The 18,535-nt window shown below is 41.8% G+C and overlaps 1 protein-coding gene across 5 annotated transcripts in view; it reads left to right on the plus strand.

Annotated features, from left to right (window-relative positions):
• Positions 1–7,871, plus strand: part of ntn2 (netrin 2) — a 44,094-nt gene extending 36,223 nt beyond the window's left edge. For all 5 annotated transcript variants that reach the window (XM_025909831.1, XM_013273664.3, XM_019362712.2 and 2 more), the window contains 2 exons: positions 2,263–2,337; positions 2,433–7,871. In XM_025909831.1, coding sequence (XP_025765616.1) covers positions 2,263–2,337; positions 2,433–2,818 — 461 coding nt within the window. In that variant the 3' untranslated portion in view covers positions 2,819–7,871. The remainder of the gene's footprint in view (positions 1–2,262; positions 2,338–2,432) is intronic.
• Positions 7,872–18,535: the final 10,664 nt, after the last annotated feature.

Below are 18,535 nucleotides of genomic sequence, written 5' to 3' on the forward strand. Positions count from 1 at the left end.
GAAAGTCGTCTTCTTTCTCCTTTTCTTTCCCTTCTGTCCTCTCTCTGGCTAATAAAATCTCCAACACTCTGATATACAGCCAAGCTTTCTGGACATTTTAATGGGCTCCTTGGTCCCCCGTTTCTTCCTCCTCCTCAGTTCTTCCACAAAAAAATGAACAATACAACACCCTTTTACTCATACAACATTCCCAAAAGGGTAATTTTTCTCTTTGTTTTGTTTTTTGTTTTTAAACTTGGACATTTCGTGTCCAGCGATTTTATGTGGTTTTCTTTGGAAAGCAAAAACGACTAAATGGTTATTCCTCTTGAAGGGAACGAGAGACCACACCGCAGATACCAGTCCACTTACCAGCGTGTGGTTTGTTGGTGGTCAACTTTTCACGTCCCTTCATTAGAAGTGACTAAAACTGTGTTGGAAAAACGATTCTCCTGGAATTCTTTTGCAATTTCAGTTCACCATTTTCAGTTTCTTTTAAACTAATTTTGTATCCTTCTCATAGATTTTTATTTTTATGCTGTGGATCCAAAATTCGATGAGTCACAGAATCCAGTGGCCTGTGTCAACCACAGATGAGTCTTACTAACAAACAGCATTTTTCTTGCTGCAGCTCCAGTGGCAGAAATTGAGTTAAAAACACAGTGAATGCTTTAAATTTTAAAAGGGATTCTTATCATTGTTTTAGTGCACTTCATCTGTTTTTAAGGCTATTTAATCGTGCTTATCTTCTCAGTTTCCCTTTCCTTTTGCTCTCTGTTCTTGCAAAACATGTTTTCCGATCTCGGAGAATACCGACATGGCAAAACAAATATTTCAGGATTACAAGAAAATAAACCACGCGATGTAATTACATGCATATGCTTTCAAATCTTTGAAGGGTTCTATAACGTGACTGAGAGTTTCTTTCTGACCTTTCCGGTCCATTGAAACTGCTGTACACAGCTATTCCTCAACATAAAATTACAAACAAATTCAATATATCTTTTAAGTTTTACTCAGGTTGCAGGTAAGATGTGAGTCATATAACAGAAGGAAAGGTGGCTGCTTGGGTTCCAAATGCTGAAATCCAGCGCTAAAGTGTTTCCAGCGCCACATGACTGCTCTTTGGCCAAAATCTGCTTGAGGGAAAAGCTGGATTGAAAAAGATGCTGGAGGACACATAACAACTAAACCAAACCGTGGCTGGCTTTAAAGTCGGTCAGAAAAAGATCAGAGAATGGTCATCCAGCCAGGAAATCAATTTTCACTGTCATATTCATAAACGCAAAAACCACATCATTTGCAACCCCACCCACTAATGGTCAGCAGAGGTCATCGGTCCAGTGTGTGGTCTTAGTTGTCACTCTGGCAGCCAAGGCCTATCCACATTCATCCAACCATGACCTGCTTCCACCACGCTCTGCCTTTTCTCAAGGCCCCGGAGAACATGTCAAACTGAACACTTTTACTCCTCTGGTATGTTTCACTTGCCTCCCAGCACTGGCTGTTGCAGGGATTTGGATGTGTGATTTGTCAGAAGCTGTTTTTTAGCGCACAAAAACCACACCAAGCCCAACTATTATTTACCGCTGCTCCAGTTTTCCTTTCAGCCTTTGGCAACATCAGTCAGTTTGTAAGGGCAAGTGTAAGTTTACTTAGTTATTATAGAAAAAATACACAAGTATTTAAAAAGTCAATGTAAATCATGCTTTCATGTGTATTTTTTGTATTTATAGAAAAATAAGAAATATATTAACGGGATGGGGAGTGAAAGTTGGCCTTTCTATATAGAAATCAGCACATATCACAGATGTTATGTTTATATTTGCTTGATCATTACATAATATTTTAAAGTGATGTGACACTAATTATGCTTTACAACGTCTCAGTAAGGCTGAGCAAATATGAACGATTCATGTGCTCCTTTTGTACCTTTTTCACCAATACTGTGACTGTGCCTAGTCTAGAAATGCTTAAACACATTTCCACCACAAAAAAAGAAGACTGATGACTTGTGTCAAAAAACTGGCCCAAAGGGAGGGTTCACAAGTGACTGGCATTTGGAGTCCGCAGATTCTGTTCACCATGATATTCCTCCCAAGGAAATAACACCGACTTCTGCTAGTAACACTATGCAACATTTGGTTCCCAAATCTGTCAAAATGAAGGATGGTTCTCAGTGCACCAAGAGAGAACTGGCCCCAGCCACATGTTGGTGGAAAACAAGTAGTGGAGTCACTGCCTGCATTTCAGGTGTGAACTTGGTTGTCCTTATTTTTGCAGATTGTGAGTCCTACTGTAAACCAGTGAAAGGCAACTTGAAGATCAACATGAAGAAATACTGCAAGAAGGATTACGGTAAGAGAGCAGAATTCCTTTCCATAGCATTAATTAAAAAACATAAAGAGTTTTGAGTGTTCACCTGAGTGCGTTTCTTGCAAATGTGTTCCCAGCTGTCCAAGTGAACGTGCTGGACATGGAGACGGTGGGGGACTGGGCCAAGTTCTCTGTTAGCGTGGTGGCTGTGTACAAGAGCCGGGGCGAACCCTTAAAGCGAGGTGACAACATCTTGTGGGTACATATGAAGGACCTTGCCTGCAAGTGTCCCAAGATCCAGATGAGCAAACGATTTTTGGTGATGGGCGGCGCCGAAGGTGGAACGGGCCCAGGAGCAGGTCCAGGAGTCGGGCCTGGAGGCGGAGCCAGCAGTCCGGGGGCGGAGCGCATAGGCTTGGTGGCCGATAAGAACAGCCTGGTGATCCAGTGGAGAGACGTTTGGACGAGACGTCTGAGGAAGTTCCAGCGCAAGGAGAAGAAGGGGAAGTGTAGCAAAGCATGATTGGGAAAAGCAGCGTCCATCCCTACCTCTCCCTCCACAGCACTCAATCACAAATCCTGACTCTTGACTTCTCTTATCCCCCGCCACTCGAGTCCTTTCTCCTCCTCCATTGTGGGAACGCTGCACATTACGAAGACTGCATGTACCCTGCCTGTTTTAAGGACCACGTTTTGTGTATATTGTATAATTATTTTCATTTTTATTTTTCAAGTTTTTTTCATTGTAAGGCCACTTGTCTATTTGTCCGATTGGTTTGCCTTAAAAAGGGACCATTAAAAAGGGTGTGAAGTGTAGACAAAAGCAGGTGCCATTTCCCCCTCTCGACGACGGCAACTGAACTGTCCAACCCCCCGCTAGAAAATACAACCCCCTGACCTCCACCTGTCAAAACTGCCTGTCTCCTGCCATTTTAAGGTATTCCCATACAAGACTACCAATGCTCACACCTCACTGTTCTCTGAGGATTTTATTATAGAGTGTTTATCACTTCACAGACTGATATCAGCAACAAGACAAGCTGCAGATCTCCAGCTTGGCCACCTCACACTGATGACCTTCAGTATTTTCCGGTCTAAACGGGCCTACTTTCTCAAGGTCTTTGCAGTATCTTCTTTGGACTATAGGACTCCCACGTCCTACGAGGAACCAAGGGCTCCCTTTGCAGGGACATTTTCCACAGCAAACCTCAGTCACACCACCACTGCTGCTGCCGCCACCACCACACAGCCCTCACAGAATAACCTGCTCACGTAGGCTCTTATACGTTCAAGTACGCGATGCCACTGCTCATAATAGAGTTTGTATATCTTTCGTGGCCACTTTGCTATCTCAGCCATCCACATCCTTATTTGAGATGTATCCCTTTGTTGCATTGGGCACGAGTGAGTCACATCGCAGGCCTCTTCACCACTAGTCCCTCTCATGAGTGGTTTATAAAGTCACCATCATGACTCATGGCCTGTCACTTTGTGGAAGATGAAGCGGTGTGGACAGGCGGACTGGATTTCAGAACAATACCAACTTTTCCATTGAGACTTTTGCGCTTCGTGGATAATCTCTTTGCTGGGTACAGCTCTTCCAGACGTTGCTGTGTGGCCAGTGTCACTTGTGTCTTTAAAAATGGCCGAACATTTCATTGCGTTGACTGATGAAGACTGGCAGGCTTTTGTTTGCCACAACAAGAGATTGAAACAAGAGTTCCTTTTTCATGCAGTAAAAACACAAAAACAAGTCGGATAAAAGAAAAGACGTAGCTGTGTTGTTGGGTTTTTTTGTTTTTGTTTTTCGTTCCTTTCTTAGTATTTCGACAAAATGAATGAGCCTGGAACATTTTTAGTGCTCACTGATTGTATTATGACATGAGAGGATCATATTTCAGTCCTCATGTGCTTGGTTAAGTTTGCATGTTTGTGGGGTTTTTTTCTTTTTCTTTTTTTTTGCTGGTCCATCAAATCCTTACAGGGAGCAGAGAGAGGTAAACCAATATGAGCATGACGATCCAAAGGAAAACTTCCCAGGTCATCTTCCACCACTTGCCCACCCCAAATTCATAACCCTGTCATGCTTTGCCAAATAAGAGTAGTCAGTTTTTAAATTCAATTAAGAGACTATGAAAGTCAGGACCAACGAATTAACCGCAGAGAAAACCATCTGGTTGCTCTCAAGCTTTTTATCTGCCTTTTGCAGTTATTTCATTTTGTAAAGGACTTTACAATTTATTTAAATAGAGTACAATATAAACACACAGTTTAGTTGAGGGGCACATCAAGCTCACATAGCAGTGAGTGTTCCTACAGGCATCTCATGCTAGCTTGTGGTTACGCTCCTTTGGCTTTGGCGGCATGTTTGGTTTGTCATTCCTCCAAAAGTGTCTCTCCTCTGCTCTCGTCTGTGTGTCAGCCACAAACTCCCTCCCTCCACCCCTTTCCCCAAACCCCCCCTCGAATTCTCCTTTTAACCCATTTTGCATGTTGTGTATTTAGTGTTTTAGATAAGTGAAAGCACAGAAAGAGGCTTCCAGACTCCTCTGTGGTGTATAGTACTGCACTGTAGTTCTTGTTTTCTGAGAATGTAAATCAATCTGCAAAGAAAAGACACACAGGTGAATGGTCTGATTGTGTTTATGAAGTGTTGTTAGAACTGAGGACGTCTGATGGCATGATATTTGATGCTGTTATGAACTCTGAACATGATTAGATGTTGTTCAAACGATTGTGGCTCATCATGCTTTTCTCTCTCATCAAGACATTTTTTGTTTTTTCTAATACAATGCAAAAACAAGTTGTAACCAAAATGAATTATAAGCCACCTCGACTTCTGATGTGTGACAAAAAAAAGCAGACATTTAAGTTTTCCATGGCACTATGCTGAGGGCACAAATCCCACTGATGGAATTTCTCAAAAATGCAGAAGCAGTCCTTTATTTATGTGTCGGCTGTCCTCTGTGACCTGTCAGACAGGTGGTGTTACAGTAGCACCCGTGTCCGCATCCTGGTATGTAAGTCTGGCATTACGAAGAATTGTCAAAATATTTGCTTCAGCTCCTTGAGCACCCAACACCCTCGTGAAGGAATTCCACAAAATTCTTTCTCTTCTAGTTTTCACCTGATATGTCACACTATAGGAACGCTTCCAAAAAAGGCTTTTTCTGATGCCTGCTGATCATTTTTGCCAGTTCAGTTTACCCAAAGTGCTGGATAGTTCTTAAACTATACACATGTATAACTATCCTGCCTACAAATCTTTAGAGTGTGGCGCTGCATGGGAACACATTTACCCTAAGGGCCCCGTTGTGCCAGCCAAGCAGATAAGTGTACAATCGTGTCAGGTTTTACTGCTCACATGGTCACAGATCAGACAGGCATGTTGTAAGATGACTTATAGATGGAGGCGATTTCCCTTATACAAGTGCTGATGTAGAGGTTTTTTTTCAGAGTAGCGACACCTATTCAGAGGAGTACTGTAGCAGCTTCCTGCACCATAAACGTATAGGACTGTGATGATGACATTGCCTGTGGCGTGCAAAAAGACCAGCGTGAAAGGTATACTGAGGCCTCCTGTCATGCAGCTACTGTCAATAGCAACTCATGAAACTGCTATTGGAAATACGTTTCACTATAATGATGTTAAACAAAATGTTACTGGTGTGTCACTTCTGCCATAAAACGTCTGAAACCAGCAGCTGATGGATCACCATGTGTTAGCTAGCTAGTTTTAGCTAAAACGCCCTTTTTTGCCTTCACATCTAAAAGAGCAGCATCATTGACAAATTCAAATCAAGATTAAGCATGTTTGTGCTTTTGCACTGCAGTGTAAAGTGAAGGAATGTCCACTAAATGCACTATATGGACAAAAGTAGTATACCTCACACCTACAAGAGCTGCTTGGCCACCAAAATCCATGTCGTGAAGCTCCTGGCACACAGCTTCTGTGCTGATGTTAATGCTAAACAAGGTTTGCAAATCTGCAGTTATTGAGTCACTGGTGATGTTTACACACTCAGCGGTTGCTCTGTAACCTCACATGGCCTTCCACTTCGTCACTGACTATTCCTAAACACGCCCATGTTTGTGATAATACCACTGAGAGCCTATCGTACAATATCTGGAAGAGGAAAAAATTACACACGTGGTGGATTTCAGTGAACTCTTTAGAACTGATCTTTCACAAATGCTTGTAAAAGCAGACTGCGTTGCTAGGTGCTTCATTTTATACACCTGTGGCAATGGGTTTGAAGACACCTGAATTCATTAAAAGGTGTGGTCCAAAATCTTAAAACATCACCAGAATGGAGCGTGATCACATCTTTGTGTAAATCTTTTAAAAGGGTGATCTAAACATTAATGGATTGTAAAAGATGAAATATTTACACGGTTCTCCTGCAGTTCTGTGGAGTGTCTGGTATGTAAGCTGGAAAAAATACAGTTTTCCCTGCAGGGCTCTGCACAGGTCACATGATCGAAAACTACGAACCAGCTTTTCCTTTTCTTAAGTGCCCACCCTAAACATCGAAATCAAAATAGGTTAAAATTGGCCAGATTTTGTTTGAGGGGGGGGTTAGGGGGTGGAAGTGTAGCGCTTGTGAAAGCTATTTTGTGAGCCTCATAGAGAGAGCCATCCTGTTGTTTTATATTAACAAGCCCAGCAGCTTGGCAGTGGAACTGAGACCATAACTGCTTCACTTTGCTTCCCCCCTGTTTTTTTTTTTTTTTCCACAGCGTTTATAGCATTCACAGGTGTGTGAGTTTGTGTGTTTAATTAACCTTCCCGAGCAAACAAGTGACACGCACAACTTGCAGAAAGGTGAGAGGAAACTTATTTGAAGTTTAGCGTTTTTGGTGGGGTTAGGGTTCTGAAACGGTCCACGATGAAGAATTATCAAACACATTTTCTTGGTCAACTTCCTATTGTTTGTTTTTTCATTATTTGTTTCGTTGTTTTGTACACATGTGTCATTTTCATCCACACATTTGGCTTGTCCTTTTTTTTTTTTTTTTTTAAATATTGTAAATATGTACTGAACTGCCTCTGCCGTTTATGTTGTCTTTTGTAAAGCATCACTTAGCCTGGGATGACTCACATTTATGGATGTACAAACCAGATGATTATGGATGTTATATGGATGTAGAAACCAGGAACATATGCTTTCGTGATCACGACCAGAAGACGTGGTTCAGATATTACACAGAATGTATTCCTTTCGGTTTTATGTTGTTTCCAGACAACAACCACCCAGTTGTAAATGACTTTGAGGTGAATGGAGTAAAAACGTGACTGACTGGACCCTCTGCTTTTCCCATAGAGGTACAGATGGAAACAGACACACAAAGCCCACCATGTCCTGTTACATTAATGTCCTGGGAATAATGGTTCACTCACACAAAAATTGTCCACCTACCTTTTTTGGGGGAACAAAGGGATCCTGCCCTCAGTCTAGCACTGCTTTTCACTTCTGTTATATCGAAGTCTTCCTTGTACATTTTCCTCTGAGGCAATGAACCACTGACTTTTTAATCTAAATGGTAAAAAATAAATTATTAGGTAATGAACTGTGCGTTGTGTTGATCATCTGTCTCTTTAATAGCGGCTATTAGCCTTAGCTGCAGAAATTATATAAAATTGATCATGTGTTTTTTCTCCATTGCTCAAACACAGTTGGCACTGCTCTGGTATGTTTCCACTCACGGGGGCTAGATGGGGGTTTGAAGAAGAGAATATTGGGCAGAGCGGCTCCCCTCCTCTATGAACGCTGCAAGAGCTAAAGCTCTGTAAATAAACAATGAGGCGCGCGCACACAGTATATACACACAATTTAATGTGTTCCTCACCTTGGAGGAAACCCAACTCCAGAGAAGGGCTCAAAGCAGGAATCTCCTTACTCTCTTTCTCTTTTTTCCCCCCCCTTCGCTCACCTACAGTGTCCTCTCTTCCTCATCTCCCCACCCACTAACCAAACAGGCCAGCTCCATCCATTCTCCTGAAGGTAAATTACAGGAAAGCAGTCATTTATCATCACTCTCCCCAGGCATGGCCACTGAGGCTCTGAGAATAGAGGTTTCACAGACTGGACACACACACACTGAAACATATCTTGAATCTCTGAATCAAGCAGCTCTCTCCTGGACATCCTGGCCTTCTATCAAGTTGCTGTTTATATTGAGTTCAGTTAACTATACACCAAAGCAAAACCGTCTACAACCAGAACAAAACTGAAAATCCTTAGTCCTGTAGGACATTCAGTCATTAAAGATGATCAGCATTTACATGAGCAAAATATTGCCTCAGTTCTTCTCTTCTTGCGAATAAAAAAATAAAGATGTTGTTTTACAAGGCACAAAGCTTTCTCTTCTTTGTAATCTCTGTGACAGCAAGTCCCGGACCCCAAACCCACTTTGATGTCACCCTCTATTTTGTAAAGTCATTAAAATTTGAGTCTTCATAACAACATTTTACAAACTTGTTGCTACATCGATTTTTAGCGATTAATCTTTTGAGTGGTCCAAACCTTTAAGGCCTCAGTCACACAGGCTTAGAGACCAGCTGGTGGGAATAATGTGTGCTCCTTTACTGGCTGGTGGGAATCGCTGGGTGAACATCAGTCGGAAAGAGGGTGCAGCAAAAACGTCCTTGTTTTTGCTTTGGTCACTAGCAGATTGCTGCAATTGCCTGTAGTTTCCATAGAAGATGACAACATGATAACACTTGGAAATTACTAGTTAAGTGGCTAAAAGCTGTGACTCACAGAGGCAGCCAACATGTTTCAAAGGGTGGAAGTTTGACTTTGAAGGCAAACATTCTCCGTTAATGTTTTGTGTTGCGCTTTTAACAGTTTCACTACAGCTCGGGGAGCAATGGTTGAGTCTTTACTGACAAGTCAGTGTATTGCAATCTAGGGGAAACCATGGAAATCTGTTAGCAATCAAAGAAAATGCTGGTATGTTTTTGGTGCAACGTTGCATACCTCTTTGTAACCAATTTCAGGTTGCGACTGCCAGCAGCCTCCAGCAAATATTCACTAAGCAGTCAGGCGATACACCTCACTGATCAGCCTGCGTGGCTGGGGATTTGGCAACTGATTTCACAGCAACTGCCACCAACCTCAAGCAACCGCTTGGCGACCAGCTGGGGAATGCACATTTTCCCCTTACCACTGGTGGTTGCAAAACCTCATTGAAAGGTTTAGGGTTTTCAAGGTTTACCCATAAAGATGATCATGGCGATGTTGGTTTATAAAGTCCTGTTATGAAGACTTAAATCTAATCAGAAATTGCAACTTGGACGAAAGATTATGGGGTGCTAATTTATTAGCTATTGCTTGGTTAGCAAGGTGTATCCAGTGTGAGTGTGTCACACGTGGGATAACTGCTACCAGAAATATGGGACTAGGTCCAGCTGACTGGTCAGAATTAGATGATAATGGCAGCCCTCATTCAGAATGGCCAAACTCCTAATGATGCATACACTTCTAATACAAGTAAGTTAATCACAAAATCCTTCCCAGTACAGCTTTTTTTATTGTAGAGACCCAAACCACTTCTTTTTCTTGTGGGGACTGATTTTTGGAGTCAGCTTCAAGTACCCATTTGAGCAACTCCACTTTTTGGTGTTGACTTTAGTTTTCAGGCCTGAGAGTGGCACTTGACCAAAAAAGCCCCTTAACAAGCTTCTTCTACACTATGTTTTCTAAAGTAATGCAGCCCACCTACTGTTTGTCTCTATAAAGGTTTATCAAAAACATCTACATTACTTTCCCTCATCACCTGCACTGATCTCACGCTGCATTCATCTCTGTCAGCTAATTTTGTTTCCTTCACCTTGATGAATGCATCCGTAATGGAAAACCTTGATCTAAAGAGCTAAGGGGCTCCCTCATAGGGTTCATTGCGAATTACTGCTATAATGAAAGTTACATCAATTATAGCCAGTGTAAATCATTGTCACATTTAAGCTTTGTTTGCTAGTGTTTATAGAATAAACTGACTTACGGGAGTTTTGTGAATAATGTGCTGCTTAGATGAAAAGAGAAACTAAAGTAAAGCCAAATATTGTCCAGTTTGCTCCCTCCCTATTCTACTGACACACACATCCACAGGAACACACACACACCCATCAGCAGACGAAGGGGGCTTACCAATTGTGCTTTCATAAGCTGCCAAAGCGGCTTCATTGGATTTAAATGGAGCCTCATTACCACTGTGCTTCAAAGCTCAACAACGGCATTTTCCAGCATGGGGTCTCTGTATGTGTCTGCAGGTCTCTTTCCTAAGACTTTTCTTTTCCCCCCGTGTTCTTCTTTTATTTTCACCACAACTTACCATCCTAATGGTCTAACGGGACTTATTTCTCTTTTTCACGCCGCCCTCCCCCAGCCCCTATCTCTTTTCCATCATATATCTGTGAACACTCGTGTGTGTGTGTGGGTCAGCAAGTACTAACCCCCCGAAAACCGCAACAAAAATGTGGCGAGAAATCTGTGTGGACCGAGATCATAAATATTCAGTGGTGAAGGTCTGATCTCTTTCTCTCTCCTCTCTGCTGTGTGTCTCTTTTTTTCCTTTTCTGAGTGAAACCAGCTGTCGTCTGAAGAGACGCCGCTCCCTCTGGATCTGACAACATGCGTGACAATGACCACACCTCTGCTCGCACATCTGTCATCCTTCGGTCTCTTCACATTTCCAACTTTCCATTTTTCCATTTTGCCTTCATCTTTCCAAGGGAAACACCGTCTTCTCGCTTTCAAAACGTTCAACCTTTCTAGGCTGCAAATGGGCTAATCACATCTCTTTTGCTGGCCAGCGATTTTCCAGACACAAACAGACAGCGTCGGGAATTGTAGGGGACTGCCGCCGCACAAAACTGGAATTCAGTGCTCTCTTTTTTCCCATTTTATTGCAGAAACAAACTTTATTGGGCTAGTGAGTGATTGAAAATGAGTGAGGAATAGGGGGGTAATTTAAAACCAGTGTGGTCCCTGATAGGAGCATTGTGGACCACAAGCCTGTTCCTAATCCGCCCCTCAGCTTTGTGTTTGATTGGGTACTGTTGAAAATGGGGATGAGTCTGCCTCTTCAAAGCCTGTAACATAAGAGGAATGTGTGTGTGAGTCGATGTGTGTGTGTGTCTGTATTAAGGTGATCACAAAAAGCGGATTGTGTGCAGATGGACAAATAGAAATTACACTGGTAGATTTTGCATAAGCCCTTTGTGAGCTGTTTCACTTATTACTGAGCATTTTAAAGTCATTGCTTAAGCAATTACAGTCCTGGCTTCAGCACTTCAGTAATTATTAAACTTTCATGCCCGTGCCAAATTATTCATGTATTTAAAAAAGAAAAACAACAATAACCAGACACTCAATATTGTGCTTGGCTAAGAATGCCGTGTCTGATTGCGATGGGATACTTCAGCATCGGGATCAGGCCTTGGGTGAACATTTAGGTTTGGGAAAAGGGCTGAATACAGAAATTAGAATGAATGGGAATCTGAGGAAATACCAAAAAGAAAATATCGCTTTTTTATTAGTGTTTCTGAAGTTATGGTGACTGTAACGATAAGTCTTGGCCTTAATATGAGCTGGCCACGCTAGAATCTCAATTATTACTTGCCCTGTGGGCTAAATCGGGGGTTTCCAAAGTGGACAAACACTTAACTCCCAAATATGAGAGAATATGAGGAAAAAATATGCAAAGAGATGTAAGTAGCAGCACCCACTTTTTAGAGGGATAATCTATTCGGGATAAATCGATTTCAGAGAGCGTTGTCCATTCATATTTTAGAAGTGATGACAGAAAATGTGCCATTTGAGAAGTATCCTTATGCTTAATTGGCTTTGCGATGCATTCAGACGTCACGGCCAAAGATTTGATGAAATATGCAAAATTTCAGGGGTGAACCGGGGGAGAAGCTGCATTTTAGATGAATATGACTCATTTTTTTGGAGTACATACAATATAAACAGCTCCTGGGTGGTGGTGGAGGAATGATTATGACAATAAGTTTTTTCATCACAAAGAAACAAAACAAAACAAAAAATGGGATTTGAGACACCACCATGGATCACAGGTAGGTCCCAGGTTCAATAGTTTTTCCAAAGTTGCCAATCTTTCTCTCTACATTCCTCACTTCCAAGTCTTCCATTACTCACTTATAAATTTAGGAAGAACGCTCCTCTTTCCTCCAGGCTCAAGCCCTTTTAAGCTCTACACCTCAGGCTATACTGTAACATACTGTGTCAGGCTGGGCCACTTCAGGCCCCATCTGTTGGCATTTAGCACCAGCTTCCCCGCCTCTGCACAGATCTCCGGTCGACATTAACTGCCCTAATTTGTCTGCCAAAGCCCACTCTGATTGCTACCATGTGACGTTATGTGAAAGGTGAGGGATTCCTACTTATCTGTGAGGACAGGCAGACAGCAGAGCAAGGGGGGGGATGGGTTAAAACAAGAGGGGGTAAGCAGGGTTAGGAGGAAAAAAGTTAAGGAAAGAAAGTGATCAGGGAAGGCATACTATGTGAAAAAAGTAGGAATAAGATTGATGGTTTAAATAGTTGTGAGATGTCCCAGATGGGACATCACTGGGACCCTTGCTGTCATTCTCTAAAGTCTGCAACATAACATGATCACAAATGTAAAAGACAAGTTTTGAAGTCTATTTTGTAAAGTTTTTCCACGTGGGAAAAACGTTGTGTTGTAACAGTTAGACAAGCAGGGATTTGTGAGAAGAACATGAAGGCATGCCATGCCTTGTATAGCTTATCCCCTTCATTCAAATGATGATTTTATATATAAAATCATTTTTGCTTAAAAATTCCGTAAATATAAATTCCACATGTACTTCCAGAGACTGTAAAGCACACCTGGAAAGTATTCACAGTGCTCCACTTGTTCCACATTTTGTCATATTGCAGCCTTATTCCAAAATGGATTGAATTCATTTTCACCTCAAAATCCTACACACAATACCCCATAATGGTAACATTTAAAAAAAACAAAAAAAACAAAAAAAAAACAACTTAGCTTGAAATTTTAGCATAGCTAGCTTAGCTTTTGCTCAATACTTTGTTAAAGCATCTTTGGCAGCAAGTCGTACAGTGAAGCATGGTGGCAGCTGCATCATGTTGTGGGTTTGAGGGGCAGATATATCCAAGAAAAAAACAACAACCCTGAGCACGCAGCCAAAATAACAAAGGAGTGACTTCAGGACCACTCTGCAAATGTCCTTGAGTGGCCCAGCCAGAGCCCAGAGTGTAACCCAATTGAACAGATGTGAAAATGGCTGCGCAGCAACCCTCCCCATCCAACCTGATGAGAGGTTCTGTAAAGAAGAATGAGAGAAATCGATGTGCCAAGCTTGTAGCATCATACTCAAAAAGACTTGGGGCTGCAATAAAGTATTAAACAAAGGCTGTGAATATTTATTTGTATGTCATATTTTGAGTTTTACACAAATTTAGATTACACCTTTAATCATTTTGTCAATTTTGTCATTATTTGTAATAATTTTGAGTTGAAAAATGAATTTAATCCATTTTGTTATGAGGCTGTAAGATGACAAAATGTGGAACGAGTGAAGCGCTGGGAATACTTTCCAGATGCGCTCTGTATAAAAGACTGCACAGACACTGTGACATCATTGATTACTGAGGACCTGTTCTGAAGCTTCAGCTGGAGTAATTGTTGCTGTCATCCCTCTGGTGTTGACAGCAAACCAAAAGTGATGCTCCTGTCCTGAATACTCTGCTTTATCCTTCCTCTTTAGTCTAATGCAGACTATTAGTTATAAAATAACTAAAGAACCGCACTAATTCTAATGAATACTAGTAACAGTTACTAGTTACCAATATTCATTAGGACTAGTAAGGGAGCAACCTGAGGAGTCGCCCCCTACTGGCCACTAGAAGGAATGCCAGTGTTAGTGAATTTTCACATGCATATGGAACAGGATTTTTGGGGGTCTTTTCATCTTCAGAAATTTCTCAGTCCACATGAAATGAATTAATTAATATTCTACTAATAAAAAATAAAGTAAAACTTCGTTGCAGGAACATTTAATAAAACTGTCTGAATCTTTCTCCTTCATCTTGGTGGAAGCGAAAAAGTACTTTCAGCTTTTAAGCAGGGTCCTGACCTGCACTATTTCCTCTTTTAGAGGGTAAGTAGATGAAGTGGATGTTCATTCAGCCACAGATTAGCCTGGTAGCATCACTTTTCTCTAGTTCACTGGACATTATGTAAGCTGCAGTCAAATATTTCAGGGAGGAAGGTTGCCCTGGTTGGTCTGCATGTCAAAGATTGATATATAACTCTTCAAACCTGTTCATATCTTGTGGTCTGAAACAGCTGACTAAACAGGAATCAGCGAAATAATTTAAGTGCAGGTAAGCTTTTTACATCCATTGCCCCAGCTGCCTGTTGCAGTTAATTCTTCTCTTTCTGCTACAGTAAACATGCAGGTGTGTAACTCTGTGCGGTTATTTGGCAAAAGCTGTTGCACTGTTATACTGTCCAATGGGCCAGGGATCCTTTTTCTCATATTTTTACTGTATGCTTTATGGTCTGTGTATCTGTGCATATGGTTTTACTTTAATTCTTTTGCAGTCATGCCTGCTAACTGTGTGCGGTAGTGTTTGAGCACCGTGACAGTTATCAGGCAGCGCGAGGCTGTTAATGTGCCCACCATCAGGTGTGATTATTTTATTTTCCATTTGTTGCAGGTGCCTGTATCGTTGACTTACTGAGAAATAATATTATGGTTAGAGTTTCAAGTTGCACAAAAAAAAAAGAAAAGAAAAAATTGAGGAGCTTCAAGGTAAACCCACATAAACTATCCTTTAAGAAAAAAAGCTGCTTTCAGCTGCTCCCTTATTCACACGGGGCCACCACAGCGGGTAGCTTCGCAAGTTTGATTTCTCAGACTTTCTATGCCGGATGCCTTTCCTGATGCAACCCCAAAGAAAAGAAAGGTAAACTAAGGCAGACACATGGCTTTTCTCCTTTCTTTGTGCCTCCTTTCACCTCAGACCTACTGCCTTTAACCTGAAAATTTATCTCAGCAAGCCACGTTGATAGCAGCCCATCGAACACTCCTTTTAGGTGGGTCATTTTGTGTTCATGGTTCACCTCTCTGTCCCTTATTCTGTATAAACACTGCTATGTGTTTGGAGACTAAATACAGCAAAAGGCTGGGAAAAAAAACAACGACCCGATCACGCTTTTGTCTTCATGTCTCTTCCACAGTGTCTCCCTCCCTTGTCCTTTCTCCCTCCCCTCACCCCCAACCTGTCGTGGTAGATAGCTGCTCCTCTCTGAGCCTGGTTCTGCCTAAGGTTTCTTCCTGTTTAAAGGGAGTTTTTCCTTTCCACTGTCACCAAGTGCTTGCTTGTACAGGGTGCCCCAATTGTTGGGATTTTCTTTCCATTATTGCAGGCTCTTTACCTTACAATACAGAACAACCTGAGCCAACTGTTATTGTGATTTAGTGCTATACTGAGTCTCTCAGTGTTTCACTATCTTTGTATCATCTTCCTGGCTTCCACTTCCTGTTATTTTGGTCATTTCTTTTACCTCTGTGTACTTACTGTCTGTCTTTTTCTCCCCTTTTTTGTGGTACTTTACCCTTCTCCCCTTGAATCAAGTATATTGTAAATACTTGATTCCTCTGCTCACATCATGGTCCCTCCCAACAAAGAGGGCTCCACATGAGACAAGGAGACACAACATGATCTCAGATGTGTTTTATTTTTAGGGCCAGTTTCAATTAAATTCACACCATGGCACAGTGGGAGTAGAGATATACCTGCTTGTAATCACACAAGGGCTGAAGATTTGATCATTTCTCTATACAAAATGGCACGAATAAAGAGGACTAGTTGTTTAAAGACTACACCTGTGTCTATCTCCTTTGTTGTCCAGGTAGATTTTTGAACCTGAGACATCCTTGAACATGATACACACAGCCAGGAGGACGGACTAGAGAGCACAAATAAGAGAAATTAGCTGGTTTGCCTGTTGCCATCAGCCCCCTCTCTGTATACAGTCTTGTCTTTCCCTTTGCCAGTTCATCTGTTGTCCTCTGTGTGTGTCAGCCCCTTGTTCCTTAAGATTCTACCTCTTCAGTTCTGGGTTTCTGCTTTGAAATCTTCCTCTATGTCCCGTGTTTGGGTCAAATCACAGAAATGATCAAAAAATATGAGTTAAAAACTGAAATGCTTAACAAAAATCACCACCACCATCCCAACCCCCTTATCGCTAGTGACACTAAGCGGATGCTACAACATTAAAGCATCTGGTACTATAAAGCAAGTTCACCATACGCAGGCTGTCATTCTGTTGGTCATCAACTTGCGAAGTTAACTCAGTGATTCATATGAGTCACTCTCATTAAAGGGTTGGCGCTTGCAGCATCTGACCAATATACCAAGATTACTATTTAGACCTACTACATTAACAAGGTTTAGTCTATTTGAAACCAGTGTTAATAAGACAAAAGAGAATCTGATGGATTATAACTGAGCACTTTCAAATTCATAATTAAAAGAGAGTTTTAATTTTTATTTTGAATCTTAATCTGGAGCTCTGAAGCAGGTTAGGTCTACGGAATAAGTCACCATGGCAATATACCTGGTAAAACCTGGTCTGGCTTCATAGCACTAACAACCCAAGGTTAAACCCAAAGCTAACTGGATAAGACAAAGTCCTGGCTCATAGTACTAGCCTCTGGTGGGATATGCCATCTGCTGTGTTAGCAGAATGAGAGTTCACCTGGAAGACTCTACCCAGAGACCCATCCAAGCTAATGACAACTCTTGACCTATATCCAATCAAAATCTGCCAAGCATATGTGCCTTTAAATACGTTGATGTAATAAGAAAAATGAATTGATCCGTGGTGCTTTTGCTTTTGCTTTTCAACAGTCCTGCCAGTAAATCACTCACTTGCCCAATAAAGTAATACCACTTACTGGTTTGGTAACAATAAAAAAAGTGTCAAACTGCAGAGATCAGCATCAATCTGTCTTAAATTATCCTTCCAAATAATACTTAATATTTTTCATTTATAGATACACAAACTCTAATTATTAAGAAGTTCTCAGATCTGAAAGAGCAGAGGTGCACTCGTCCTCCCCCATCCACTAGAGGAGGAAGTTCTGGACAACCAGACGCTTGTGTTTGCCAGGCAAAGCAGGAAAGGCTCTCGGTTCAACAACACAGGCACCTGTGAAAATATGGGCAGCACACCACGTATCAAACCAAATAAAGTCACACCGGCGTAGAGTATGGGCACACTCTGATGAAAGATGCCATTCGGCAGGCACACTCACGGGCCAATAAAACACCTTGGTAGCACAATGCTGGAGCTCGGGGCTAGATCTGGTTTTCAAGGCATAGAGGGTTAAGTTATGGTTCGTGTTCGCTCTTGTATTCACATTCTGCTTAAAGCAACTGATCGTAAAAAAAGTTGGCTGTTAAACTGTATGAAGTGTTCTGGACTGCAAAATAAAAGTATACAGTGACATAAGGTGTTGTAAAACACAAACAACCATACAATGACGGCTTGGCACTGCAGTCGTTTTTAATAAAAGTGAATTCCAGTGAGTGTATATGTAATAGTTCAGTGGCTAGCAGGGCAGTGCAGGGTCCAAGGTCTGACATGGTGCTGTAAAACCAGAGGAAACCACGCTTCCTGTTTCTTGAGCGCTAATAGTTGAAGCTAAGCTACGGCCAGGAGAACACAAGCAGTGTGGTAGAACCAGGCCGCAGAATAAGGAAGCCATCGCCGTTTTTTTTGGGCACAACAACCTCAGGCCAGCATTACCAACTCATCGAGGCTGCCAGCTGCTCATAAGCTCACAACATGCTGGACGGGCATTCAGACACAGGCAGGAACCATCCTGGCATGATGCACTCCCGTTTCCTTTTCCTCCTGTCAGGAAAGAGTCATGCCCAGCAAAATGTTTATGGGCTTTGAGAGGGGCGTGGCGTGTTGGTAAATCGTTACTTAGAAGAAGGAAAGGTGCCTCATCTTGCTAAATCGAGGGAATGGAAAAACAATCCACGCAAGCACCATAGGCCAGAAACTCATAACCGCTGGCTGTGTTTTTCCTCTTTTGAGCATGGGAAACTTCAGCCTTGCATTTGGGAAGTTTAAAGCAATAAATTATCCAAAATACTTTCACCATAATGTTCCATTAACATGCTTACATCACTTTTTGCACTGAATT

Source organism: Oreochromis niloticus, linkage group LG8 (genome assembly GCF_001858045.2).
Source record: "Oreochromis niloticus isolate F11D_XX linkage group LG8, O_niloticus_UMD_NMBU, whole genome shotgun sequence".
Classification (NCBI taxonomy): Eukaryota; Metazoa; Chordata; class Actinopteri; order Cichliformes; family Cichlidae; genus Oreochromis; species Oreochromis niloticus.